Below are 26,672 nucleotides of genomic sequence, written 5' to 3' on the forward strand. Positions count from 1 at the left end.
GCCAGAGCAGGGCCACCCAGAGCACTTCGCATAGGAACGTGTCCAGGTGGGTTTTGAATGTCTCCAGTGAAGGAGACTCCACGACCCCCCTGGGCAGCCTGTTCCAGGGCTCTGTCACCCTTACAGGAAAAAAATGTTTCCAGATATTCAACTTGAACCTCCTGTGCTCCAATTTACACCCATTACCCCTTGTCCTATCACTGGTCACCACTGAGAAGAGCCTAACTCCATCTCCCTGACACTCACCCCTTACATATTTGAAGACATTGATGAGGTCACCCCTCAGTCTCCTTTTCTCCAGACTAAAGAGACCCAGCTCCCTCAGCCTTTCCTCATAAGGGAGATGTTCCACTCCCTTAATCATCTTAGTAGCTCTGCGCTGGACTTTAGCAAATCAGGTTCATTTCAGGAGGGTATACTAGAGGGTATAGTACAGAGAGACTCCCAGGTACTGCTGGGCAGTTCTGAACACTTCTAACGGATCTAACCATATTTAAAATCATTTGCAGCTGCAGAATAGGCAGGTCAGGGATCTGCAGGTTTGGGTTCTGTTGTTGTGAGCCTTGTATTTCTTTTTAGGAGATTCTGAAATTGGTTTAGAGAAGCAAAGAGCAAGCAGTACATGGGGAAAGAGGAAACCTTTCCAGTGGAAGTCTGCTTATCTGCTTGAAGGAGGTTCTGAACTCTGTCCTGCAGAATGGCTTAGCAACCAGGGTGCTGATCAGATTATAAACACAAGGGAAAATAAAAGAGTTCTTTGTGTGGCACTTGTGTTCAGGGCTCTGACACCTCCATGTTCTCAGAGCAAAGCTGAACTGAAGTTCTTCAGCCAAGAGCAGGCAGACAATTAGGGAAGATGGATCTCTAAACTGGGCACTACTTAAAGTGAAAGCCAAGCAGCAGTGAGCTGAATGGCTTTTATCTGTTTTACCCTATTTCTCAGTGTGCCTTCAGGGAAAAAAGAAGTCATTATTTCTTTTAAGGCAGCAGGATTTCAAGTGACTTTGCTACAGTGTGATGTGGAACTAGACTGCCAACAGTAACAGCCTTGGATGCACTGATAAGTGGAAGACTTTCAAGGATTATTTTTTTCTTCATTTGTGGAAGACTTTCAAGGATTAGTTTTTTCTTCATTTGTTTAGTTATGAGCTTGAAAATTACTGAAGTTAATAATTCTGTTGCATCCTACAAAGTCCTTTGCAGGGATAGGAGATCTCTTAGGTGCTTTTTCTGTCAGATGGTTATATAAATTATTGTGAAAAAAACCCCAATAGCAGCCTCACCCTGCTGTTAGACATATTTTGAATAAAGTATCTCGAGTCTTTGTTAATGGGCTTCTTTGTTTGGGGCTGGGTACAAGTACAAAAGGAGAGTTCCAAAGCTTATCCAAATAGCCAAAGACATCTCAGATTTAAGGCTGGCCTTTATTTAGTGAAGTGTTGTTTGCAAGGGTAAGTCATGCAGGAACGTATGACTTGTAGCTGTGTAGCATAAAATGTGTTTAATATTGCTGTGAATATTCCCAATTATATGTGGATTCTTCTCCTGCTTTAAAAGCACCATAATTTTCTTTATAAAGGAATGCAGGCATGGCTCTTGCTTCTATTTGAAGTTGTTGAACTCTTGTGACATTAGGCAAGGCTTTTATTTAAACACCTCCTGTGGTCAGGAACAAAACACAAATGAAGTTGCAGATGATTTTTATTGTGGTTCCAGGAGCAGGCTGGAGCATCTTCTCAGGTGAGTGTAATGGGAGGCATAATTATGCAGTGTTTTTCTGTATAGTAAGTGCTTTTAGTAATTCTCTTTGCAAACAATTCCTGTTTGTTCAAAGGCCTGTGTGCTGCTTTATGTAGAGCAGAAGTCTAGAATAAAGCTTTAATACTAACCTGACCTTTATAATGAACCCCCCAAGTATTAACAGTGCAAAGGGTCCAAGTTGTGCTATGCAGTGAATTGACCTCTGTCATCTGGACCATTCCTCTGGGGTGCAGGATCCTGGCTCCTCCTCACTCCAATGTTTGGGAAATGTGATGCTGCAATGACTGACTTCTAGCAGAGGGATTCTGTGGAGGGAAGGTTTCTTGCCTGTTGTAAGCAACAGATGAGTTCATTCAAGAGTGCTGCTGCTGTTGTGTTACAGCCAGGCTTTAATGGAATCAGATGTTCACATTAAATTAATACATTTTACTTGGAGCCCATCAACTAACATTTAATTTGCTTCATTGAGAAGTCTGGGCATGTGGGTTCATAATGGTCTGTGATTGGGATAACCTGGGAGAATCCCTGTATGACAGCATCTTAAAAGTACTCACTTAAACATGGGGTAGCATTGGTGAATAATAAACTAATTGCTTAATGCAGCCTTAGATCTAATTTAGTGCAAAGGTAAGACTGGGTAGGAAAATGATCTTTCAGGCAAGGATTCTAAAAGCAGACAGAATAGAGAGTTGTTTGTTTGGGTTTGAGTTTTGTTTCTTTTTTGTGTTTTGTTTTGTTTATCTTCATAGAGTTTTGTTTTGGGTTTGTTTTGGTTTTTTTTAATAAAATCTATCTTGCATGGTCCAGCTCTTTTGAGCTGATTAAAAGACACAGCTGACTGTATTTTGAGTCCCAAACTGCCTCTTTATGTCAGGAATGGTTTAGTGAGACTGCAGATGTAGGTTCCCTCAGAAACACCATTGCCAGTGGTTCAATAGGGACTGATGCTGCAGCAAAACTTCAGTGTCAGGAAGGTTTGAAAGTCTTGAACGTGTTCCTTTCCCATCCCAAACCACCACAATCCCTTTCTCCCAAACAAAATGCTCTGCCCAGATTTCTGTCTTCTCCCAGGGATGAAGCTGTGGATGCTTTTGTGTGGGAGCAGAAGTTTGTCCATCTGCTGGGCAGTTAGATCCCTGTGGGTAAGAACCAGAATTCCCCACTCTGCTGGTGCTGGTTATTATGGAGGTGTTGGAAGAGGGATTAGCAGGCGTGTTCCTGCAGGGATTAATTCCATCCCATCTCCTGCCAGCACCAGGGCAGGAAGCCTGGCCTTGCCCTCCTGGGGTTCCTGTAAACAGCAGCTGGGCATCAAAAAGATCCCAACACAGAAAAGAAGGCAGCAGAGAGACATCTCCAAGCTGGGATGGGAAAGCAGAGAGCCTGGGGCAGTGCTGGAGGTGTGATGATTGCTGACTCCTGCCAGAGTATGGGTGTTCCCTGCCATGTCCCTGCAGGTGGGGTACATCAGAGAATGCAGCTCAGGTGCTGTGTATCCAGCAGATGAACAAGGCTGGGTACATCTCGTGCCAAAAATGGGAGAGTGGTGTCTTAGCATGCAGGAAAAACAAATGAGGCTGTTCGTTTGGGTGTTTGTTTTCAGGACTTGTTAGCTAATGTTTTTCTGAGCCTTTTTTAGTCATTGTTCAAACTGTTGCTTCCTTTTCCTGTTGTGGACTCGAGCAGTCCAGCTGCTAGGTTTTCTTTCCTTTTACTTCTCTTCTTCCCATAAAGTGATGGGAATACACTGCAACAGCAAGGAAATGAAGTGAAAAGCTTCAGAGTCTGTACCTGGGAGAATGGCAGGGGAAAAACTTACACTACTGCAAGTGTTTTCTGTTTCTCTTTGGTGGTTTTATTCACTGCATGACTTGATATAAAACTACCAGAAAGAAGAATCCTGTCTTTCTAAAGGCTTTTTCTTACAGAAAAAAACATTTTTTCATTAAATATCATTGGAAAAATATTTACTTCCTAGATGGAGAGCATATATTTAATGAAAGAAATAGGGTAGTTGATACCATCAGGCATCATTAACTACCAGCTGGTCTATTTGTGCTTTTCTGCCTTGAGCAAAAACATATTTAAAACAGTATGTTTATATCTGGTGTGTTTTGTAAGCAGGTTGTTGTCTGAGTAATGCAATCCTTGCACCTAAAAATGCTGGGTTTTTAAAAGAAAATTACTGAACAGCTTTTGGAAAGGCAGACTTCTCTAAAACTAACTTTCTGTTCCAATGAGGCTTTGTGAGTCTGCTCACTGGGCAGTTCTCCTCATGGGTCACTATTTCTAAGCTTGACTTGATGACACTGGGACAGAAGGGAGGAGGCTGCTTGTTGTAGATGCTCAGGTGGCAGGAAAGTGGTTTGAAGTTTGTTGTGTCAACATAGACTTGTCAGTTTGATTTCATTAAGATTAAGCCTTGAAAACTCAGAGATGGTTTCTAGAGGACATTATCCAGTTCTTCTTGATGATCTCAGAGGTCCCTTCCAACCCAGCCAATTCTATGATTCTCCACCAGCTTCCTCAGACATAGGAGAAGATGTTAGCATGAAACTGGCAGCAACATTTCCAATTTCAAAGGAAAGGCACAAGTTTATGGAGTGACTCAGCTTTACAAAACCACTGCTTTAAGCAATGTTAATCCTAGCTGACTGTTAATGTGTTTTGTTTGTCTAATATCCTTGTAATGTAGCTATTCCCCTTAAAGAAAGTCAGCATCCTTTGTTCTCCTCTGAACTACGTAAGACATGACTGCAGAAGTAGTTTGGGGCCTGAAGCTGCAGTGACTGAATGCCACTGGAATGTGATGTGTCACATCTGGTGAAAGGGAAATAGATCCATCCCTTCTAAAGTGCAGCCTAGCCCTTTATTTGGGGGATGGGTGGGTGCTGGTTGGACCTAAAATATCCTTGGAAGGTGGGAAAGAAGAAAAATTTGAAGTTCATATTGCTCATTTATTTCTTTTAAGAAGTAACTAAAATTATTATAATGAATCCTGATGTCTAGTAGATTTAGCTGGCAACATTTGCCTTTTCTGGGTCTGAAAAAAGAGTTTTGTATACAGCTGGAAATCACAGCAATTGATGCACCTGAGCCAAGAAATCAGAGTATTTGAGAGCAGAGGAGCAGCTGGCTTGTTAATATCCTGTAGCAAATGTGTGAAGACTGCTGGATTTTTAGCCTGTGGTCTGTAAAACCATTTCCCTTTCGAGTGTTGAAGTCCTGATAATTCCTGCTGCTGCTTCTCTTTGTGGTTCTCCAGTTACCTGTCTGCTCCCTGGGTGCTTTGGAGGTGATGGATCTGGTGGTGTTCCCTCTGCACCAGCCTTTGGGCCCTTCCCCCCCACATTTTAGGCTGCACATGCAAGTGGTGTCACTGGTTCTGTTTGCTAAGGAGCAGAGGGCATCCACAGCCTGCTGGGATGAAGGCTTGTGGAAAATATGGCAACTGAAATGTATTTATTAGGAGGACTAGATTGGGAGAATAATGAGAATCTGAGTACTAAAAGTGTCAGAGCCATGGTTTAGCATCTTGTGGCATGCTGGCTCCTGGCTGCTGCTTTTTCTGGGAGTTTTAAAGGCTTGTTACAGCAAATACTGGATGATCACATGAATGAGCAATCTTCCTATTGTTTCACTTCCTTAGAAGTTTAAATGGAGAATTAATCCTCTGTTCCATTGTCTACCTCTACCTTCCTGTTCATCTCCTTCCTCTCTTTGCTACAAATAGTCTCCTGAGGTTTAAGTGTGAGGAGAAAGGAAGATTGGCATTTTTAGCTGTTAAATGAGGTTAATCAGCTTGGTAGTGGGTGGAAGAAATGTGCTCTAAGGTTAAGAATGTGATATTAATGTTTAGGAGGACCCTTATTATCAGTCCAGTTTAAATTTCTATCTGTCAGCATCCACTTTTTGGTTAAAAAAAAAAGTAATTCCTTATCATTTTATTTTTTCTGTAATTAAGAGAAACACAGAAATCATGGGGAGGGTGGGTATCTGTGTAAAAGAAGGCATCCTTTTCCTCTTCTCTTTAAGACACAGTCCTGAATTTGACAGGAGGGAAACAGGGCTGTAAATCACTGCTCTGCAAAATGCACTTTCGCTGGCAGAAAGAGAAGAAATGGAACTACTGGAATTTCTGCAGTATGAGGAAAGCTGTTTGGAGCAGACTTGGAGATGTGTCATTTTGGCTGAACTACTGGGGAGGAATGCTAATCCTTTCTGCCAGCTTCTGGCATTGTCAGTAAAAATATGCAGATAATGTTTTCCAAAAATACATCCCTTTTTTTTACAGAATGCACAGTGTACTGTGGGGATCCAAATAATACAGGAGGATAACCTGAATGCAGCCACTGTTGAAAGGAGGAACATTTCAACAGTTAAAACCTTGAGGAGCAGCATATCAATTTTTGCAGTGTCTGCTTGACTTCCATCCATAAATGACAGCCTGCTGGCAGAAAGACCAGAAGGAATGATTAAAGGCATGCAAAGCTCTGTCTGTAACAGAAAGAGACCATCTTACAGATTGTGAATAGAACCAACTGCTTTAATTTCACCTTCTTGACTTGAATATTAAAATCTGAAGCCTAAGTTGGGATTTTTACAGAGACGTGGATGTAGTTAGCAGTGGAAACACAAATGCAATGTGGAAACATGAGTTAAAACATTTGATGACAAATGCAAATTGCAGCCTAAATATTTTACTCTGCTTGGCAGGGAATCCTTGCTGGTAAAAAAGATGCACAACAGTCACACTTCAGCTGTACAACAGGGAATTCACACACTGTTGTGTCTGGTGTTCCTGCACCCCAATAGCAGGGATGAGTGGATGCAGCCAGTGTCCTCTTGGCACTGCACTCCTTGGAGCTGCTGCATTCAGGTGTCACCCCTTCAGGTGCCTCCGATGGAGCCTGAAGACAGGGAACTGCACCAGCACCACACCTGCCATGTCCCTTCCTGCTGAAACAGCCACCCTGGCTTCTGTGTCAGATGGGATTTGCACTTGGGATGCAGAGAGAGGTATTGAGTAGCTCAGTGATGATGTTTGCAGTCTGAAAAGTGGCTGCCTCTGTGGGAATAGCTCCTTATCTGGCCAACATCAGGTTTCTTGGTGGGTTTGAAAATAGGATAATTTGGCAGAATTAACCTTGCATTTCCCAAGATGCTTTGGTTTGCCATTTTCAGTCGAAAGCATTAAAAAGTCTTTAAGGGGCAACAGAAGTCAACTTGATGGCACATGGAGATTGTGTTCACAGGACTGCTTTTAATCATGTGGTATCCAGATTTTCCAGGAGTGTAATTCCTGTTGATATAATAGACTGGGCAATCTCATGTGATACTACTGCCCATCCCAGAAGAGCAGCACACATTTCACTTTCTCCCTCCCCAAATTCAAGCCATGCATATGAATGACAAGAATCTTGGTTTTTGAGTCAGTCTTGTCAAATACTGGTTTTTTGCTCTTTAAAAGGTTTCAGTGTTTAAAAAGAGGAACCACCAGATATTTTTACTTAGTCCAATAATAAAAACAGACATAATGATGCTTGTAGTATGTGGTTTAATTATACAGTTTGTAACTGGAATTACCTTTCTTCTACCCTTTCAGTACTGCAGCAGTGTGTATATCCTACATTCAAGGATGCTTGTTGAGTGCTCTGCTTGCAAGTGTAGTGCTGGGAAATGATGAGGCATGTAGATTATTGAAGATTTTGATATAAAAGGCACATAAACATATGAATTGATTGAACTGAACAGGTAGCTAGTAAGGCTGCTGATTTGGATAACTCACCTTCAACTGATTCTTTTCACATTGATAATTTACCACCTTATTTGCAACCACAAATGTATTGCACTGGAGAGTCAGAAGAGTACTGATCTCAGTCAAAGTGGTTTTAGTGGTTCTCTTCCAGACCTAATGTTCCTGGTTTGGGGATGTACAAGTGAGGGGGACCATCTGCTCTACATTTCAACTGTCATCAACCTACAGCTACCAGAAGACTTGTGTGATTTGGGGAAAAAGAAAAAAATCCTTTTCTCCATAGTTAACACTTTGCCTGCAAATCTTGTCTTTCAGGTGGGAAGAGGAGCTGACAAGAAGAATGAGCCTGGAGTCCATGGTGGAGACCTTGCGGGAGGTAAGTTTTGAATAATATGTGTTGAAAGGTTTTCTCTGCACACTTTATTATGCCAGAAATTGAATTTGTTTCATTATAAACCTCACTTGCAGCTAGAGCAGCTGACTGTGTTGCTGTGTGCTAGAGAACAGTGTTGATGTTGGAAAGCTGAAGCAGGAAGGTGCTGAAGTTTCTGGGCAAGTGGCTGTGGGGGTGGTGACGTTCCATACCAGCTCAGGTTAAGTGAGGAAGTGTGTGTTGCCCTTCCACCTCTTAATCCTTGGTGTGCTTTCTCTTGCAGGAGGCACAGGAAGCAGAGGCTCTCCAGGAGGAGTTAAATGAAAAGATTGAAAGACTGAAAGCAGAACTTGTGGTCTTTAAGGGTCTGATGAGTGATGTAAGTACACTGGAGAGCAGAGTGGCCAGCACCCACTATCTTTGTGGATTGTGTGTGTCATGCAAATGGCTTAATTCATGAAAAGGTTATGATCTTAGTGAGTGCTGCTTTGTAGTTAGCATTATGGCTGCCTTTATGATCTAATGCATCAGACAGATCACCCTTCCCCCTGCTTCCTGTCTGGTCTGTGTAGAGATGCATTAACTTGCTGCTTAGCCCATAACCCAGACTCTTCCCTCCCTTCCCCTTCCCCACAGCTGCCAGTGGTGGCATTCAGATCTGCAGCCAGGGGGGGAAATAAAAAGTTGGAGAACTTGGAGGTTAGGGTGAAGGGGTCATGACCATGCAGCACCACGTCCTGCTGACAAGAGGCCTTCTGCTCTGTATCACCCACAAAAACCATGTTCCTAAAGGAACACTCTGTATGTGTTTCCCAACTCCCTTTGGGAAAACTCTGAAAAGATGAACCAGTATCACTAGTTCAGGTATCTGGCTTTGTATCCAGTGCTGCTTCAACCTAATTTAATAAAATAAAAATACCTGTTTCCTCATGTCTAGTTAGATACTGACTTTCCTTCAAAGCTGGAGGATCTTTAAGACTATGACTGGAAAATTTTTCCTACATTCAGGCATACTGAGAGCATGAACACATGCAGGGATCTAGAAAAATAAGCCAAGTGAACATTAAGTCAAGTGCCTTTCCCTCTAAGATTGAAGTAGTGCTGATGCCAGTTGTCTAATGAATGTGTCCTATTACACTTATTTATTCTGTAAGTTTGTGTAGAACTCCTTCCTTCTGGCTTTATATAAGCTTGCAGAACCTGCTCCCCACTGTCAAATACATCCTCTCAGGGCCACGAGATCTGTTCATGTGAAATTCAGCAATTAGCTGTGTCTTCTTTTAGTGTTTAATTGAGAGTAGGCATGGTTGGTTAGCAGCAGTGGGAAAGGGAGAAACCTGTTAGGGATCCAGCACCATGAGGACTTTTTTGTTGAGAAGAAATATTCCTCAAAGTGTACAAAATGGGTGGTGGTGAGTGCAAACATCTTCCTCAACTGGAGAGAGAATGTGCTTTGGGTTTTGCTAACTCGACAGGGGAGAAGAGAGGCTAAGAACAGCAGTGAGGATGCTTGGTTTGAATCCCAAGGTAAATATTTAGACCAGAGAAATACCAAATGTTGACATGTCTTGTTGACTCTTGCCTTCCTGCAGATAAGAATCACTGGTATCTATTCAGTTGACAAGGATGTATTTAGAGTGTGTCAGTGTTTAGAGCTTTCTTTTTCTCAGTGTGCTTGGAAAACAAACAGAAAAAATTCTAACTTGTCCAAAGTAGTTGACAAAGGTTGGAGAAGAACTGTCTTATAATTTAAAAAAAAATTAAAAAGGAAAAACCAAAGCCAAGACTTTCATCTTGGAAAGGGGATTTGGTATTTAAGGAAGCTCTGCAAAGAGTTTTTCTGCTTTTCTGGTCAAAGTGGAAGCATTGCTTAGCCCTTGGAGTGGTACTTTCCAACAGAGTGTCATTTGGACTGGAAAATAGGCTTTTTGTGGAACAGTATTCCTTTGTAAGGAGCCAGCTGTACTGTCTGAGTAGGAGTATCTCTTAGAAATTACCCTTATAATTACTGCCCAGGGTGAAGCAAGACAAAATATTTTTCCTGTAGAAATTCTGTTAGGCTGGAAGCCAGGTTAATGCTACTGAGGAGTATTTTCTGTGTCACAAGGTTTCATGGATCTCTTTAGATCCAGTCTAGATTTTAGGTTTTTATGGTATGTGTGGAGTTGCTGAGTGGCCTGCATTCTGTTTTAAGAGCAACTTCTCCTTGCAGACATAGTTTTTCTGTCTGAAAGGTGGGAAGTGTTGCACACTCACCAGGTTTTACATTTCATTCTGTTCTGTACGTGCTCAACGGGGTTATTCTCCTTTTTTAAACCTGACCCATGAAAGTATAGAGTTGCCAGACCTGGCAGTGGTTTTGGGGTGGGTATAGACTTTTTTTTTTTTTTCCTTGGTGGCAAATTACTGAAAGTCCAAATTTTATTAGAGTTGGATGTGAATGTTAACTATTAGCTGCCAAGTCTGTTTCAATTGTGCCAGTACTGCCTTTCCTGGAGAACAAGGCGTAATAATGTGTTAAGAATGGTATGCCCTGGGGTTAGAGAGATACTGTGGGGTATCTCTTCTTTCCTGAACTGTATAATAATAGAAGATAATCACTACTGTCCTTCCTGCAGCCCATGACAGACCTGGACACAAAGATTCAAGAAAAGGCCATGAAGGTGGACATGGACATCTGCCGGCGAATCGATATCACAGCCAAGCTGTGCGATGTCGCGCAGCAGCGCAACTCTGAAGACGTTTCCAAGATATTCCAGGTGATTAGGCCATGAATTTTCCTTAGGGTAGGACAAGAGGTGAGGGGACAAGAGGGAGCAGTGTGGAGGAGTCTTGACATTTCTTGAGATTTCTCTATGGAGCCTTAATTTCTTCTCTCTCAGTCTTGAAGCCCAGCTCTCTTCTGCCTGTAGGACAAGAGCAGAAAATTTCTGGATTTCTAAAACCTCAGGATGAGCTTTCAATCCTGGTGCCAGTCTGATGCTGGGCTGCAATGAATGCAGGGGCAAAAAAACATGACAGGGTCTAGGTTTGTATAAATGGCATCCTCACTTTTTTTCCCTTTGCAAGTGAGAGTTTTTAAGCTTGTAGAACTGTCATCTGAATGTTCTTATTTCTGGCTGGAGCTCTGTGGTCAGAAATAATGCTCTGTGGTGCTGACCTGTGACTGCTTTGTCAACTAGAAACTCCAGGTACTTTCCTCGAGCTATTGTGGCTCCTTGGTCCTAGTAGGAAAGTCATTTAATTTGCTCCAAAAGTAAGCAGCTATGGCTCTGTGTGGAGCAAACCTGCAAGTCCCTGTGCAGTTGGTCTTCTATCAGAACTGCAGTTTCAGTTATGATTAACTCAGCTTCCTTCTACTTTGATCTGAATGTTCAGTCTCTGAATAAGTCTGATGCTTTTCTCTTTATGGTGATGCCATATCTCATGGTATACACTTAACAAAAACACCATAAAAGATCCTTGTGGTCTCTGCTGGTGTTGCTCTCTGGTGAAGTTACCTAAATATTTGATAGATTATTTGGTTGTTTTTTTTTTTTAGATATCCTGAGATATTCAGATTCCCTTAGTGAACACTGTTTTTCTAGCACACTGAGCTATTGCATTGTGCTGGTGGTTCCTTAATGGTTTTGAGTAGAATTGTCTTTCTTCTCAAAGGTAACTGCCAAGTGCACTTTTGGCTGAGCATGCAGTGGTTAAAATGATCAGCACAGAGAACAAGACCAATAAGGGATGGCTTACATGCCAAGTAGAGGAGAAATGACAGTAGACTGGGAGTGGACTGTGTGTCTGTGACTCTGTGGCACCCTCTGTGAATATCTTTTCTGTTCACAGTCCTCAGATGAAGAAGCAATGCTCTGCTCCCTTTGCAGGGTATCCCTTGAGTTCTCTGCACATCTGTAAACTTCATTCCTTTGAGGTTTTCCAAGCATTTTCATGGTTCAGTTAACCCTTCTTCTGTCAGCCTGAAGACTAGCAGCCTGACCCTGACTCAGTGCCACCTGAAACACCTTCCTGTCTGCTCTTCCATGGGGGCTCAATGCTGGGAGGTGGCAGGAGAGGGAGAGTTCTGTCATTGCTCTCAAGCCTGCTGCCTGGACCCTCCTGCCAGCTTCTGCTTCTACCCTGTATCATTCTGACCTCTGCATGTTCTCTGGGAGCTCCTGGGCTGGTGTGAGTGAACAGATGAACACCTGTAGAGCTCTGGCAGCCTGCAGCTTGCTTTGCTCTTTGCCTCCTGAACTGCTTCCTTGTGCTCTGTGTTCACCACTCTTTAATAGCTGCAATTCCTATCTTGAGTACCAGCAGCCCCTGAATTGCCTGGGAGCTGATGAACAGTTCCAACCTAATGGTTCTCCTTTATTTCCCCCTCTCCTGGAACCTCAGCTGAACCTTCTAGTTACTGCTCTTCTCTCCAATTAAGGTGGCTTCCAAGAAGAAGGAACGCAAGCTGACGTCTGATGATGACCTCTCTGAGCAGGATGGGGACAATGGCAGGTTCTCAGATGATGAGGTCAGCTGTTCTTTGAATATCACAGATGAAATGAAGAGGATGTTCAATCAGCTGTGAGTATTCTGGACAACGTGGGGAAAAACTTACTCCAAAAATGCAGATTTGGTTCCAGAATTCAAGTATTGAGTTATTCCTCTGTGCTTTCAGAACTATTATTTTTTTTTTCCATTCCCTAGGAGTTGAACCTGAGCTCCCAGGGTGGCACATAGTCAAAAGTTTTCTGAAAGTTTAAATAAAATTGACAGAAACTGCTTTTTGATTCTCCCTTGAATAAGGAGGACTAGTAGAGAATATAAAAATAGATGTTTATATGCTGTTGTAACAGTCACAAAAGAAGAAACATGCTTCAAAAAAAAGTACAAAACTCAGCTCTCTGATCTATGTTTTTGCTGAATATTATTTGGTTTTTAGAATTTTGGAAAGAACTTTGCTGCTGCTTGGGGTGGATGGAATTTGGCAACATCACTTAAAACTCAGTACAAAATGGATACAAACTATTCTACCAAGCTACCAAGAAGAAAAATTAGCTCAATCCCAGCTGAAACCAGGACACTTTTGTAGTATTTTGCATCATTTTTCAGTTTCTCTTTAGGCAAATGGTAGTGGTGGATGTGTCTGGAAGTTCAGATGAGGCAGTGGATGACAGTTTATGGGTTTCAAGGATATTGAAAGCCTTGCTGCAAGCTCTCATCTCCCAGAGTGGAAGAATTGCAATTTATTTTGCCTCAAGCTTTACCCTAATTTGGATTGTTGGTTAGGAAGCTGTGGAATCTGAGAAAAGCCTTTCTGCACCTTGGTGCTATACAAAGCATCTCAGGAAGCCAGTTGGCAATGTGCTTTCCTGTTTTTTCCTCCAGTTCTAGGAAGGATGGAGGTGGCCACAGCCTGGTGGGTTTTTTTTAGCCAGAGAAAAGCCCCAGGAAGCTGTTGGTCTTCTGACTTTCCTAGCATTTGAATATGGGTGTCTTCTGCCAACTTCTGCAGTGACTGCAGGGGGAAAATTCCCCAGTGCTTTCCCACAGAGCAGCACAGCAGTTAGGATGTAGGAGCACACCAGAAACTCTCTGAGGAGCATTAGCTCCTCTTCTGTTGTCAGCTGTTGCCAAATGTTGTTTTCAGGGTATGTGTCTTTGTTTCCTCCTGAATTCCATGCGGAGGAGAGCATGGGTTTTTTGCAAGTGTTGTGGGTAATTTTTCATGGGAACTTTTTATATTATTCAGGCACTTATTAGGATTCAGGGTAATAAATACCAATGTTTTATTTCTCTGCTAATAGAATTCAGCGTGGCAGCAGATAGTGTGTGGATTTTTTTCTAGACAAGCCAATCTAGTAGTTATATTTTAGTTTTTAGTTTTGTTCTTAACCCTGTCCTGTGATACCCAGTTCTTACTAGTGCTGCTCATAAAGTTCTTATCTCTTGGTTCTATTACACATGGTACATATGGGAATCTTGTGTGTATGTTTAAATTGGGTTGATCTAGAGCAGTGCTTGTGGCTTACTGGAGATGGATTGCTAAGGATGTCAGGGTTAGGAGGATTCCTGAAGTAAATATAGTAGCTGAAGAGTTTGCCTTATTAGCAGAAACTGAAAGTAATTTCCATTTTATCTGTAATGAGCTTAATCTTTAAGCATCTAGCAGTAGAAATTCAAAATGCAGTCGACTTTGAACAGTGTGTGTCTGAAGTAAGCAGCAGTCAGGACGTGGGAGCCTTTCTGCTCCCTGGCAAGGATTGTTCTTGCAAAAAGAAACTGATTGAAGAAGTTGAATTGCAAGAGGCACAACCAGGCATGTCCAAGTTTATTGTTTGGGTTTTTTTTTTTAATTTTTAAGTCATGCTGAGTCTAGGAAATAGCCTGTCTTTTTTGCCAAGCTCTTCAGCCTCCTAAGGACAGCACTGGCCTCTGCTTCCTGATAAGATGTTATCTGCTAGAAAGGAAGTGAAGTAACAAAAATGGCTGAAATGAGCAGAAAGGACAAGAAACAGCTACTTGTGTTCCACCCTGCTGCTGTTCAAACCAAAAGGGACTCAGGAGTCTTCTGAAACTTTCCCTTATTGCACAATTACTGTACTAAAGGGCTTGACCAAATCACAGGGTTAAAGGCCACTTCTTGCCTCTGTTTGTTCTCAGTCTGAAGTGGCTGTAGCAGAATGTTTGTTGGTTAAGTCAACAGTAAGTGTTTGTGTTGATCTGCACATCCTTTTGGGGTTCAGTTTTTTCCAAGTTGTTACTTAAGAAAATAATTTTAAGTGCTGCAGGGAAAAAGCTGGCTGAGCTTCCCCATGAAACCCAGTAGGGAGTCTTCTAGTGGCTGCTGCTTATAAAATTCCTCAAACTTTGGGCAAATTTTCCCATGTCTGAGGAGAAAATGGTTCATAACATGTTTGTGGTTTTGCAGACAAGGGAAACTAATGTGCAGCACCATCTGGAGGACAGAGCTAGGACTGTGCATTGAACCAGGAATGCTAACAAGGAGCTTTTATTCTGCTTTGGGGTGGCAAAGAGCCCGGGAGTGAGAGACTTGGGCAGTGGTAAAGGCTGTTTGTAAAAACTGAGGATTTTCAACAGCTGCATTGTCTCCTTCATTCAGTTCTCTAGTCTTTTTTTTTTTTCTAGAAGATTAATTGAACTGAGAAAGTGGGGCTGGAGTGGTTTTCATTAATGCTTTTTCTGTTATCTTAACAGTCGTGAGACATTTGATTTTGATGATGACTGTGATAGTTTAACGTGGGAGGAGAATGAGGAAACTTTGCTTCTTTGGGAAGACTTCACAAACTGTAACCCTTCAATTGACCTCCAAGGAGAGGTGAGTTTATTTTGGTCGTTTTTTCAAACTATGCTCTGCAGAAACTGTATCCCCCAGCTGCTCTTTTAGCCACTTGAGCCTTTGGATACTTAACTGGTGATCTAGTTTGCCACCCAAACTTGCTTTGATTTTAAAATCCTCTTAGTCTTTTCTCTCCATTGCTGCTTTTCAGTCTGTGCAATCACTTTATTTGCCAGACTTCATTTCTTCTGCTCCTTCAAACTGAGTATTTAAAAGAACCAAGCAAGTGGCAGAAGATCCAGTGCATCCAGTTGTTAAAGGAGCATCAATCTGTCACCCTAAGCAGTCAATTATCTCAAGCCCTGGATCTTCTACTCAGCATCTCACTTTCTCCCTAGATTATCATTCACCCTTCAGTTGTCAAAATAGTAGACAGTATTACATGTTTATTCTAGTGGGAGGAAAACAAACTCTGTATGTTCTGTGGAAGATGTTAATGCACATCCAGCCCATCACAAAGACAGAAGCTGTAGTTGCAGGGCTGTGAAACACCCCAGGGATCTTCTGAACATGTGAATCTTTGTGCTTCCATCTTCCCAGTCAATAGGACTCTCCTGTGGTTGGTGGATAGTAAACAGCTTGCCTTTAATCCTTCAGATCCCATGCAAAGCAAGCAAATGGCTGCATGCTGCCTCATTCAGGGACTCCTGAGCCTTTTTCAACAGGCCTGAAGGGATTGAAATGGCAAGGGCTGGCTTTGTGTAGGTAGCCTTAAACTTGTCACTATTATTTCCTTCCTGAGTAGCATGATAGCAGTAGGTAAGAAATAATCCTGCCTCATTCCATCACCACTGGAGTGAAAAGATGCTGAGACAGCAGTCTCCTGAATATTGTCTTGTGTTGACTGCCAGGGGTGTGTTAATTTACATCTTCCCATTTGTGGATCATCTGGCATACCCTGAAACTGCAGAGATTACTCAGAAGTGCTGGGAGTGCAGAAAGCAGCGTGCTTAGCTACATCTGTCTTCTGAGCAGGGAGAGTGGCAGAGTGATAATGTGCAGCCCTGTGCTGGAATTAGTGACAGATTTATTTGCATTTACCCATGTGTGCATGTCTGAGCACAGCTATCAGAGGAATGGTGCCGAACTCAGCCCCTTCCCTGCGAAAACTCTGAAGGTTTTAAGAAGCTTAAATCCTTCTAAATGAAAATTATACAAGGAAAGGGTAGATTTGTCTTGTAGATGGAGATTCAGAATAAAGACTGCTCTGTCTGTGCCTGGTCTTTAACATAGTGCTTTACATGCCTGAATCTTCCTTCCAGTGGCTTTATTCCTTTCAAGTTCTTATGCCGTGCCCTAGCCACCTTCTTTTATGACCTTCCTCCTTAAAGCTCTTTCTTCTGCATATAAAAGGATCAGGAGAATGATTCTTGTAGCTACAGGCTGGTTATGTAGCTATGATCCTGGTAAAGCTGCCACAGATGTGACAAAGAGGGGGGCAACATAATTAGTGCTCATCAGTGCATTTGCATTAAATGTTGGTTTTTTTTTGGTTTTTTTTCTGGAAAAAAGAGGTAGGTAATAACACAACAGAGAGAACAATGACATTGGTTTAGTCTCTTTGTGACAGCAGGAAGTATTGCTGGATGTTTGGTAGCCCAGTCCAAAGCAATGATGATACAGGAGGTGGTGGATGTGTCCTTTGGGACAGCAAGTGTTGTTATGTGTGATATTGTCACTGGGAGTGGGCTGGAGCAAGCTGACTTGATCTAGCAGGTAGGGGAAGAATTGCAGTAGGAAATAGTGCATGCAGAGCATATGTGTGAGGTAATGGAGACTGAAAGGACTGGAGAATAATATGTAATTGGAAAATGAGCATTTCAATGCAAAGCTCCAAGTAGTGGTGTGGTCAATGGAAGAAAAAATTGTCTGGAAAGCAATTAGAAGCTTTCTAAGCATAAGGAGACCGTGAAAGGTTCAGGAAAATCCCTGGGTTTGGTTCTTTGGTACCTAATACCTTCATCAGGTGTTTGTGTTTAGTTGCTGGAGCCTTGGTCTAGAGGTTCCTTGATCAGAGATTTCATCTTGTGTGTAAAAAGCCATGGTCAAGGTACAAAGATATGTTTCCTGGTATGCTATTCTGATCTGTGTAAAATGTATATTAAAAAATAATTAAAAAAACCCCCTCAGAATGAAAGACCATTTCTGAGTGAGGTTAAATATGAAAATCTGCAGTCTGCTGCTACTGAATTCCTTGTTAGTTTCTGGCTAATTATTTACATCTTTCCTATGCAGGAGGAAAACCTGGGAAACTTGATCCATGAAACTGAGTCTTTCTTTAAAACGAGAGATAAGGAATACCAAGAAACAATAGGGCAGATAGAGGTAAGGAAGTTGTTCATGACAATATGAATTGTTTCTCATGGAAGAAAGCCTGTGTGGTGTTCTGGTCCAGTGTACCCACAGAGGAAAGGGGGAATGCTCTGTATCTAACAATGCAAAAGCATTTTCCTTTCACGTCCTCTTGGGATTTTTTTCTAAATACCATTCTTTGTCAACCCTGTTATTAACTAAGAGTAAATCTGTAACTGGTGGAGTGAGAACCTTCAGAACAAAGGGAATAAAAACTCACTATTGTTATTATTTTTCCCATACTTGTCTTGTGTTTCCACCATCACACTGGGAAGTGCTTCACAAGATGTGGCCTCAGAGGTTGCCAGACACCAGCTGCAGCTTCTCCAAGTCTCTGCCTTGCCTATAAGATGCTTTCACTAATTACTGCTTATTGACAAACAAGATGCCAACCAGCAGAATAACAAGCTTGAGGGGAATATGATAATATATTATATTTAATTCTGATAAAAAAGTAAAACCAGTGCTGAGCTCTGCTTAAAATACTTCCTAAGCTGTTGAATCCATTGGCAGTATTAAGGTTAAGATGCTGTGTTAGTGTTTTGGCTGGGTCTGGGCACCTTTAGCACCCCCACCAGTATGGACAATTGGATAAAGCAAGGAGAAGCTGCTAGTAGCTCACTTTAGGCTTGTTATTTTCTCCCATTTCTTGCAGCTGGAATTGGCCACAGCCAAGAGTGACATGAATCGCCATCTCCACGAGTATATGGAAATGTGCAGTATGAAAAGGGGGCTGGATGTACAGATGGAAACCTGTCGTAGGCTCATCAAAGGCTCAGCTGACAGGTAAATAAGATCCCAACATTCTGCCTGGGGGGGCCTCAAGGATTTATTTTGCTCTTGTTTCCTGCCAGACTGATTTAAAGGCAAAAGTATCATTTTGTCCTGAAGCTTTGTCCTTTAGGTCATCTTGTTTCCTTCCCTCAGAGGAACACTGTTAACAGGGCAGGGGCTCCTCTGCAGTTACACTTCTGAGGATGCAGCACCTGGTGGTAAAAAGAGGAATGTTACACATAGGGCTGGCAGTACCTTCATCTTTTTTCTGAATTGATTGGATACTTAGTGTCTCAGACCCACAACTCTTAAAGCAAAAAAATCCCCAAAACCAAACCTTTCTGTAGGCTTGTAGGAAAACTTGGGTTTTTCAAGCTTCTTATGTGTTCAGAACCCATTTTTATACAGTGGGGGATTTTTCTTGTCTCTGGCTCACCCCCACTACACATCCTGTCTTAAAAGAAGAGAAACTTTCCTTTGAGTTTTCAAGACTGTACTATACTATGGATGATATTTCTGTAGGATGTTCACTGGACTTAGTTTGATTTTTTTTCTTTCTTTTTTTTTCTTTCTTTTTTTTTCTTTCTTTTCTTTTCTTTCTTTTTTTTTTCTTTTTTTTTCTTTCTTTTTTTCTTTCTTTTTTTTCTTTCTTTTTTTCTTTCTTTTTTTTCTTTCTGTCCTTTTCTTTCTGTCCTTTTCTTCTCTCCTTTTCTTCTCTCCTTTTCTTCTCTCCTCTCTTCTCTCTCCTCTCTTCTCTCTCCTCTCTTCTCTCTCCTCTCTTCTCTCTCCTCTCTTCTCTCTCCTCTCTCCTCTCTCCTCTCTCCTCTCTTCTCTCTTCTCTCTTCTCTCTTCTCTCTTCTCTCTTCTTCTTCTCTTCTCTCTCTCTCTTCTCTCTCCTCTCTCCTCTCTCCTCTCTCCTCTCTCCTCTCTCCTCTCTCCTCTCTCCTCTCTCCTCTCTCCTCTCTCCTCTCTCCTCTCTCCTCTCTCCTCTCTCCTCTCCCCTCTCTCCTCTCTCCTCTCTCCTCTCTCCTCTCTCCTCTCTCCTCTCTCCTCTCTCCTCTCTCCTCTCTCCTCTCTCCTCTCTCCTCTCTCCTCTCTCCTCTCTCCTCTCTCCTCTCTCTCCCCTCTCCTCTCTCCTCTCTCCTCTCTCCTCTCTCCTCTCTCCTCTCTCCTCTCTCCTCTCTCCTCTCTCCTCTCTCCTCTCTCCTCTCTCCTCTCTCCTCTCTCCTCTCTCCTCTCTCCTCTCTCCTCTCTCCTCTCTCCTCTCTCCTCTCTTCTCTCTCCTCTCTTCTCTCTCCTTTCTTTCTTTCTTTTTTTTTTCTCATCCATAAAGCTGGGGCAGCATTTACATTTGTGTAGGAGATGGCAGGAGTGGGGTGGCAGCACACATGATGCTTAACTGCACTACAGATATTCACTGTAAACCCAAACCTCAACATTAATAAAGGATATTTTAAAATGTTTCGTGTAGTTAAAGCAACCATTGTCTTTAAAGGTTCCTTTTCTCAGTGATATTTAATTTCTTGTCTGAACGTTTCTCTGCATTTTTTTTTTACAGAAATTCTCCATCTCCCAGCTCTGTAGCCAGCAGTGACTCAGGAAACACAGATGAAATTCAGGATGAGTTGGACAGAGAGACGGATGTGGAGCCCATGGTCAGCTGATACATTTGAAGCATTCCAGTGAAAAGGGAAGAAGATTCAAGATTAGAAAATCAATACCCTGATGGAGGGGAAAAAAAAAAAAAAAAAGACTTGTAAGCCCTTGCACAGGGTACCTAAGGACTCATTCCTACATGCATCCCCACCCCACCCAAGGATTGGTGCTGTAAATTTCTATTGTTTTACAGATCATAAATGCAGAGTCCTGTAGAGAAAACTTGGTATTTTAATTGTGCCTTTGCCCCAAGCTGAGCCACTTTGAGCTCCAGTGGAATATTAATAGCAGGTGTTTTTATAAAAAAAAAAAAAGTTATTTTAAAAAATAATTCTGGTAGCAGCAGAGAATGGTGCTGCAAAGGCTGTGGGTATTTCAATAAACTCATGGTTTTATTGAATTGCTGCACTGATTTACAAAAGGAATGCTGGCAAAATGAGAAATGAACCCAAAATAATTATGGTACAATTACCAATGTCTGGCACAAAAAAAAAAAAGCCTCCAAATTGAACTGTAAACATATTAAAATAGCAGGTTTAGAGACAGCTTTTAGGATTAATCAGTTATACAATATTAAAAGGAATTTCTTCATTCCATCTTTCTGGCTGAAGGATCCTTTGAGATTTGTAGAAGCTTTCTGCTGGATTCCAGAATCAGAAAGAGCCTCAGAAGTCTCAGCTGGGTGGCAAAGCAGGTGGACAAAGGAGGGCTCATGGGGTGGGACTATCACTGATAAACTACTATGCAAAAAAAAAAAGAAAAAAAGAAAAAAAAAAAAAAAGCTAGCCTTATTTATGTGGAATGTTTGGTCCCTACTGGGCTACAGTTATCTCTTGGGGGGGAAAGGAAAGCTACAAACACATTTGCACAGTTAGTTATCTGTAGAGCTGCTTTTGAGGAGGAATGTTGTATTACAATGCCTTTGTTTCCAGTGATGGGATTAAGAGGGGAATCAGCTCTTCAGTTCCCATGCTGTTTTGTGTTCTCTTGGTTTTCAGGATTTCTTGTTTTTAAACCCTAGTGTTTGCAGATTTTACTTTGCTAACAAGGAGATAACTCCATTTTATGCTGCTTTCATGATGTTTATAGTGGGCTAGCTGAAGCATCAGGATAAACTGACATAGCTGTGTAGATGTGGGCTTGAGACATGGCACTTGGGAGAGTTCCAGACCACTGTAAAACAGACAAGATGAGCACTGAAAAATACTGTAATCCTTTTGAGGGCACAGTAAAATGAACCTCACCCTCCTGCTGCCCTAGCATTAGGGATGAACAGCCAGGTGCTTTCTCTGTGAGAAAGACCAAGGAAGACCTGGGCTGTGTCAGGCTTTTTCTGTATTTTTACACAGAAGGAGGCAGCATCAACAGTCAGATCCCATGGTGGTCTTTGAGGAAACTCTGTCATCATCTAGCTGGTCATGGTTATTAGTGGGAGTTACAGCACCTCAGCCAGATAAAAACAGGGTATAAACCTCAGCCAATAATATTTTGTTTGGTTTTTTTGTTTTGTTGTTTTTTTTAAGATTGAAAGTGTAGTTTATACTGCCTCCAGGTAACTGTGTAGTTAATGAGCAGTTGCAAGACTTGGAGTAAATACCAAATGTATTTCTTTATTCCTGCCAGGAAGCTTAGGACTAGTTATGTGGGAGCAGGGCTAGGACTGGACAGGTAAATACCTGATTTAAGCACCCTCTCAGTGTTATGTAAAGGTAAGGTGGACAATTTTTTTTTTTAGTTTCCTGAGTATTGTTTCCAAGCCTTTCTTCTGTATTGATCAGAAATCAGTGGGGTTGCAGTGTAAGCAGGCAGCCAGAAGAGATGAGTGTTGCTTTCTTCCAAAAAGAGCACAAGTGTCTCAGTGTGGGCAGGAATTCCTCTCCACCTTGTGCAGCTCTGCAGAGGGATGGGTAGGACCTGAGTGGGTTTCTGCTCACAGTAACTGTGGGTACAATAATGTCTTCTCCAGCTGAGTCTGCCTGGAGTTCATTGCCGTTCAGCTCCATCCCCTGCTGGGACACGTTGATGCTTTTTGGCCAAGTGAATCAAATGGGCTCCCTGTGTTCTTCAGAGTGGGCAGCAGTACTCAGGATTCCCAGGCTGGAGGTCAAAGTCCACAGTTGATGGTTTCCATCCAAGAAAATAGATCCAAGGATATTCTTGTGGTTTCCTTACCAATTGAAATACTCAGTGCAGTAACTCCTCGGTCCCTGTGGTGTGGGCTGGGGGCTTTTTCAAAGCCTGTTGCATCCTGTAAATGTAGATAACTTTTTTTCTGGAAAAGAAACCTTATTCCAAAGTGCTCATTTCTCTTATTTCTTGGGTGGCCAAAGTGGTAGAATGGCATGTTCACTAGGGCAAGGTGGGGTGGGTAGGGCAAGAGATGTGTAGGGTAGGGCTGGGACTGCATGTTTTCAATAAAATACTCTTAAGGTTTTCAAGCCTGTTTGAACTTCAGCTGCTAAAATGTAGTTTCTCACAGGGTTGAGAAACCATCTGCCAAAGCTGAGTGTCTGTAATGCTGTAGGGACTTTGGGGGAGGCATTGTCAAGCCATGGACTTGTACAGTGAATCAGCCCCCTAGGAGGCTGGCAGTCAGCTCTCCTCACTTGGAAAAAGCTCTTTGGTACTGGAGAAAATGAGCAGTTTTAACAGCCTTCCAGCATAGCTGCTGGGTTCTTTTTTCTTTAAAACTCAGTGTCCTGGTAGGAAAAAGGCTGAGTGTTGTTGAAACTAGTAGCTGGCATGCTTGAAGGTAGGGAAGAATAATTTTCAGCTGGAGAGAACCAAGTGAGGAAGCAGAAATTCAGCTGTCAGGATGAGCTGGCTGAAACCTCCAGTTTATCTCATAGCCATAATTCTGAGGAGCATCTCTAACAGGGTTGCATTTGTTGCTAAGTGTAAGGGATGTGGGCCTGTAGTAGAGGGTAGTGAAATAATGTGTATGGTGGTGATGTGTATGACAGTAAATTACCATGGTTGTTGGTGTCTCTTTCTTATATCCATATGTAATCCATTTTTAAAGATGAAAAGGTGTTTTCATACTTGGGATTGGGGTTTAATTTTCATTTAAGGCTGTAGAGGAGTTGGGGGATCAGCCTCTCAGGAGTTACAGGGGTTGGTCCTTGGTAGTTTCCCCAGGAGGTCTTTGGTTTCCTTTCAAGCCATGCTGCTGATGTAGCTGACAGTGGTCCTGCTCAGTTCCCTCCAACCACTCTGTAGAAACCAGATCAAAAGCTTGCCAGAAAAAAAAAAAAAAAAAAAAAAAAAAGGTGAAAATGCTGGAAATGATTTTAATGACCTCTTTTTCCTTTGTAAAGCTGTATATACTTTATTTTTGTTTTCTATTGTTAATGGGGTGTCATATTGACACTTTTTTAGACCTACAATCAGAAAATCCTCCTCATTGTTTCTCATTTTTTTAAAAGGGGATTTCAAGGAAGCAAATTTTTTTGCTTGCTCGTGGTGTAATTGTAGATCCAATTCCTAAAGTGGGTTTGTACAAAACAAAACAAAAAAATGTTTTCAGTGAACAAATGGCAGTTGCTTTTGTGGATGCATGTTTAAAAATGTCCAAAGAATAATGTGGTACGAACACTTTTTTCAAAGACTTAGTAATTATTGTATTAGTTCACACAATGGAAAAAAAAAAATTATTTAAAAATGTGTCTGGGGGGGAATGTAATGAAACTCATCTAAGCTAACTGTGTAATCTATTTATAAAAACATGGTATATATTATATTTTTATTAGAGGTTTTTAAAGTGCAAACAGAACTCTGTTAACAAATGCATTTACTCCTTTGTGAAGCATCTTCTGGGATTCCAAATTTCCAAATGGTTTCAAGAGACAACACAGAAATAATAACAGGTCTGGCTGTGAAGCACTCACCCATCACTTCCTTGGAGCAAGAGGGAAAGAAAAATAGGTTAACAGCTTTTCTGCCACTGCAGAATTATTGCTGTTTCCCCTTTTGTTTGTGGTTTGATTTTTTTTTTTTTCCTTCCCCCTCTTTGCAAAGAATTCTGCTGGAGGGGGTAAGGATCTCTGTTTGCTCCCCTAAATACCAGGGGGACTGCAGCCCAGAGCTGTTAAAATCAGCCTCAGAATGGTTGAAAGGTAAATTGTGCCTGTCTAGATCAGTATAAATTGGAATTAATTTGATGAAACAAAATAATAGATCAGAATTGTGCCTGAATATAAAACTAAAGCTGCTGAGATTTATTACTTTTTTTTTTTTTTCCCCCCTAACCATTCCTGCCAGCAAAAATCCAAGTTGGGTGATGGATCCAGCACTGGCTGATGGAAAAGCCCTGGTGATGGGTGGATGCTCACAGCTTCACCCCAGCACTGCTGTCTGCAAAGCAGCAATTTCCTGGTGTTTCCCTTGGCTCTGGAAAAAAGGTGGAAGAATGTTTGTGTTGGGGCTTGAGAGGAGGGGAATTGCAATCCTGGGAAGTCTCTGATTTTGTTTCACGTTTGAGAGTGCTTCATTTTAGAGCTTGTGTGTTTAAAGCATGATTTATCACAGCAAAATCCAGAAGTGGTTGTGCTGCTGTGGTGTAACAACACCCTGAGGGTTTCCCACATGTTGCTTCAGGACTTCTGATTTTTAAAATTCTTTTGCACTGGTCCAGGACTTGGTAACACATGGGTTTTAAAAAGCTTTGCCTTCAGTCTTGTCACCCAAATGCTTGGCTATTTTCATTTTTTTAAGCTTTTAATAGTACTTAATTGGTGCCAGTTGGAGTTTTAAGTGAGAAATTGCCAGTCAAGGCAAGGCATGGTGTCCTGGGGTTAATAACCCTGGGTTTAAAGTTGAATTAGAAACATTACCTGCCAAAATCTTAATTCAGTCCCTTGCTCAGCCAATTTCTAGAGTAGGGGACACTGAAAACTTGGACCCAAGTCTTTGGCAGAGTAGTGAAGAAACACTTGATTGTTTTTGTCTGGTTTTGTGTGTAATTCAGTGTCTTAAGACCCTTCCATGCTGGTGGGAGCCTTCCTAAGCTTCTCTTTTGAAGAAGCAACAAGTTGTGTTTCAGAAGTGGTATTTGATGCTTCCAGAAATCCTAATTCCCTCCTAATTTGAGGCACTCCAACTGTGAAGCACAAAGGTGCTGCTTGTACCTCTGGCTGGCTCCATCTTTGGAGGAAATAATGATGTTAATGCTTAAAAACCCCTGGGGTGGCTTCAAACCTGTGCCCTGGCCATGGCACCCTGCTGCCACAAAGCCAATGCCTGGGACCTGCCCAAACTACTCAGATTTCATCTGAAATCCTAATTATTATTATTTTTTTTTTAATTAGAGAGGGATAAGGATTATTAGAAGCTTTGTCACTCAACACACTTCTTGTGTAATGTGGTTTCACCAAGAGGCACACAATTCAGTCCTACAAACACCTGTGGCTAAAGTGTATGTAGCTTAAGTTCTGCCTAAAGTGATAATTTATTATTTAATGTGTTTTAAGTGGAAGATACTGATGACTTTCCCCATGCTGTGTCACTTCTTGTCAGTTCCTCTTTAGGTCACATTAAGAATTTTTTTTATACACATGGAAACAGACTACTGATCAGTGTGGAAATCAACCTGTTTACTGTCCTGTTGTAAATATTGTGCTTTATATTCTGTATATTAGCTTCTTTTCAAGAAAAAGACTGAACTGATGATGCTATTTGAGCTCTGGTGAGGAAAGGACAAAGGATGAACCAGCTCCCAAGCTTGCTCTGGAGTCGGGATGCAAATTGATTTTCCTGTGTCCTATTTGCAAGGGGAAGGAAATGCTCTCAGCAGTGTTGGATTTGGGACCATCAGAGGCTTTAGAAATTTAATCCACTTCAGCAAGAGCACCCAGAAACACCCACAGTGAGAGCCAGAAGCACTCACACCCCAAGTCCCAGCAGATTTGGCTCCATTTTCCTTTTTTTTTTTTTTTTTTTTTAGTGCCAAAACCAACTTCACTTCCAGCTCTGCTTCCATCCGTCCTCAGCTCCTCTGGGCTGGTTCATCCTTCACACTTAGTCCTGGATCCCATCTCCAGGGTGAGCAGGGGCTTGGTGATGAAAATGGGTTAAAGTCCTTCTCTGGTGATGAGGGAAAAAAAAAACAAAAAAACAAAAAACCACTATAAAATAAATACCAAACTCCTGGTTCCTCTTTGTGTTCATTTTTTTGGGAAGTGGAAAACACTTTTAAAGCTGCTTCGTAATGGGGAGCTGGAGGGGAAGGGGAAGGGGAGAGTTTCCTCCGGACCAAGTGAGTTGGGGGTCTCAAAACCCTCCAGGTGCCCTTAAAAAAATGAGGATAGCAGGTGTCACTTTTAAAGAAATAAAAAAAATAAAATTAACCCCTGTAAAACCCAGATTCCTTCTCTCCCCATGGATTTATTGTTCAATACAGACTTAAAACCATTTCCTAAGGGAGGCGAATCATAAAACTTTGGAAATTGAGCCTCTTTTGTGGCCATCAAACGAAATCTCATTCTGAGGCTTAGAAAATCTTCTCAAAAGTCCGTATTTTGCAGTTTTAATATTTCTCATTAAAAACACCAGCAAGCTGTTGGGCAGACTCCCTGCTCTACTGTAGTCTCTTTCTCCCTGGGTTCCATTTTGGGTTCAAACCTTCTTGACTTTCAATTCTTCTCTCCTCAAAGGGCAGG

At 41.8% G+C, this 26,672-nt stretch overlaps 1 protein-coding gene across 1 annotated transcript in view; it reads left to right on the forward strand.

Annotated features, from left to right (window-relative positions):
- Positions 1-20,773, forward strand: part of IFFO2 (intermediate filament family orphan 2) — a 36,871-nt gene extending 16,098 nt beyond the window's left edge. Inside the window, exons 2-9 of the mRNA XM_030463817.1 lie at positions 7,835-7,895; positions 8,176-8,271; positions 10,511-10,651; positions 12,316-12,458; positions 15,093-15,213; positions 17,470-17,559; positions 18,242-18,372; positions 19,919-20,773. Coding sequence (XP_030319677.1) covers positions 7,835-7,895; positions 8,176-8,271; positions 10,511-10,651; positions 12,316-12,458; positions 15,093-15,213; positions 17,470-17,559; positions 18,242-18,372; positions 19,919-20,024 — 889 coding nt within the window. The 3' untranslated portion in view covers positions 20,025-20,773. The remainder of the gene's footprint in view (positions 1-7,834; positions 7,896-8,175; positions 8,272-10,510; positions 10,652-12,315; positions 12,459-15,092; positions 15,214-17,469; positions 17,560-18,241; positions 18,373-19,918) is intronic.
- The last annotated feature ends 5,899 nt before the right edge of the window (positions 20,774-26,672 follow it).

The sequence above is a fragment of the Calypte anna genome, chromosome 21, assembly GCF_003957555.1.
Source record: "Calypte anna isolate BGI_N300 chromosome 21, bCalAnn1_v1.p, whole genome shotgun sequence".
Lineage (NCBI taxonomy): Eukaryota > Metazoa > Chordata > Aves > Apodiformes > Trochilidae > Calypte > Calypte anna.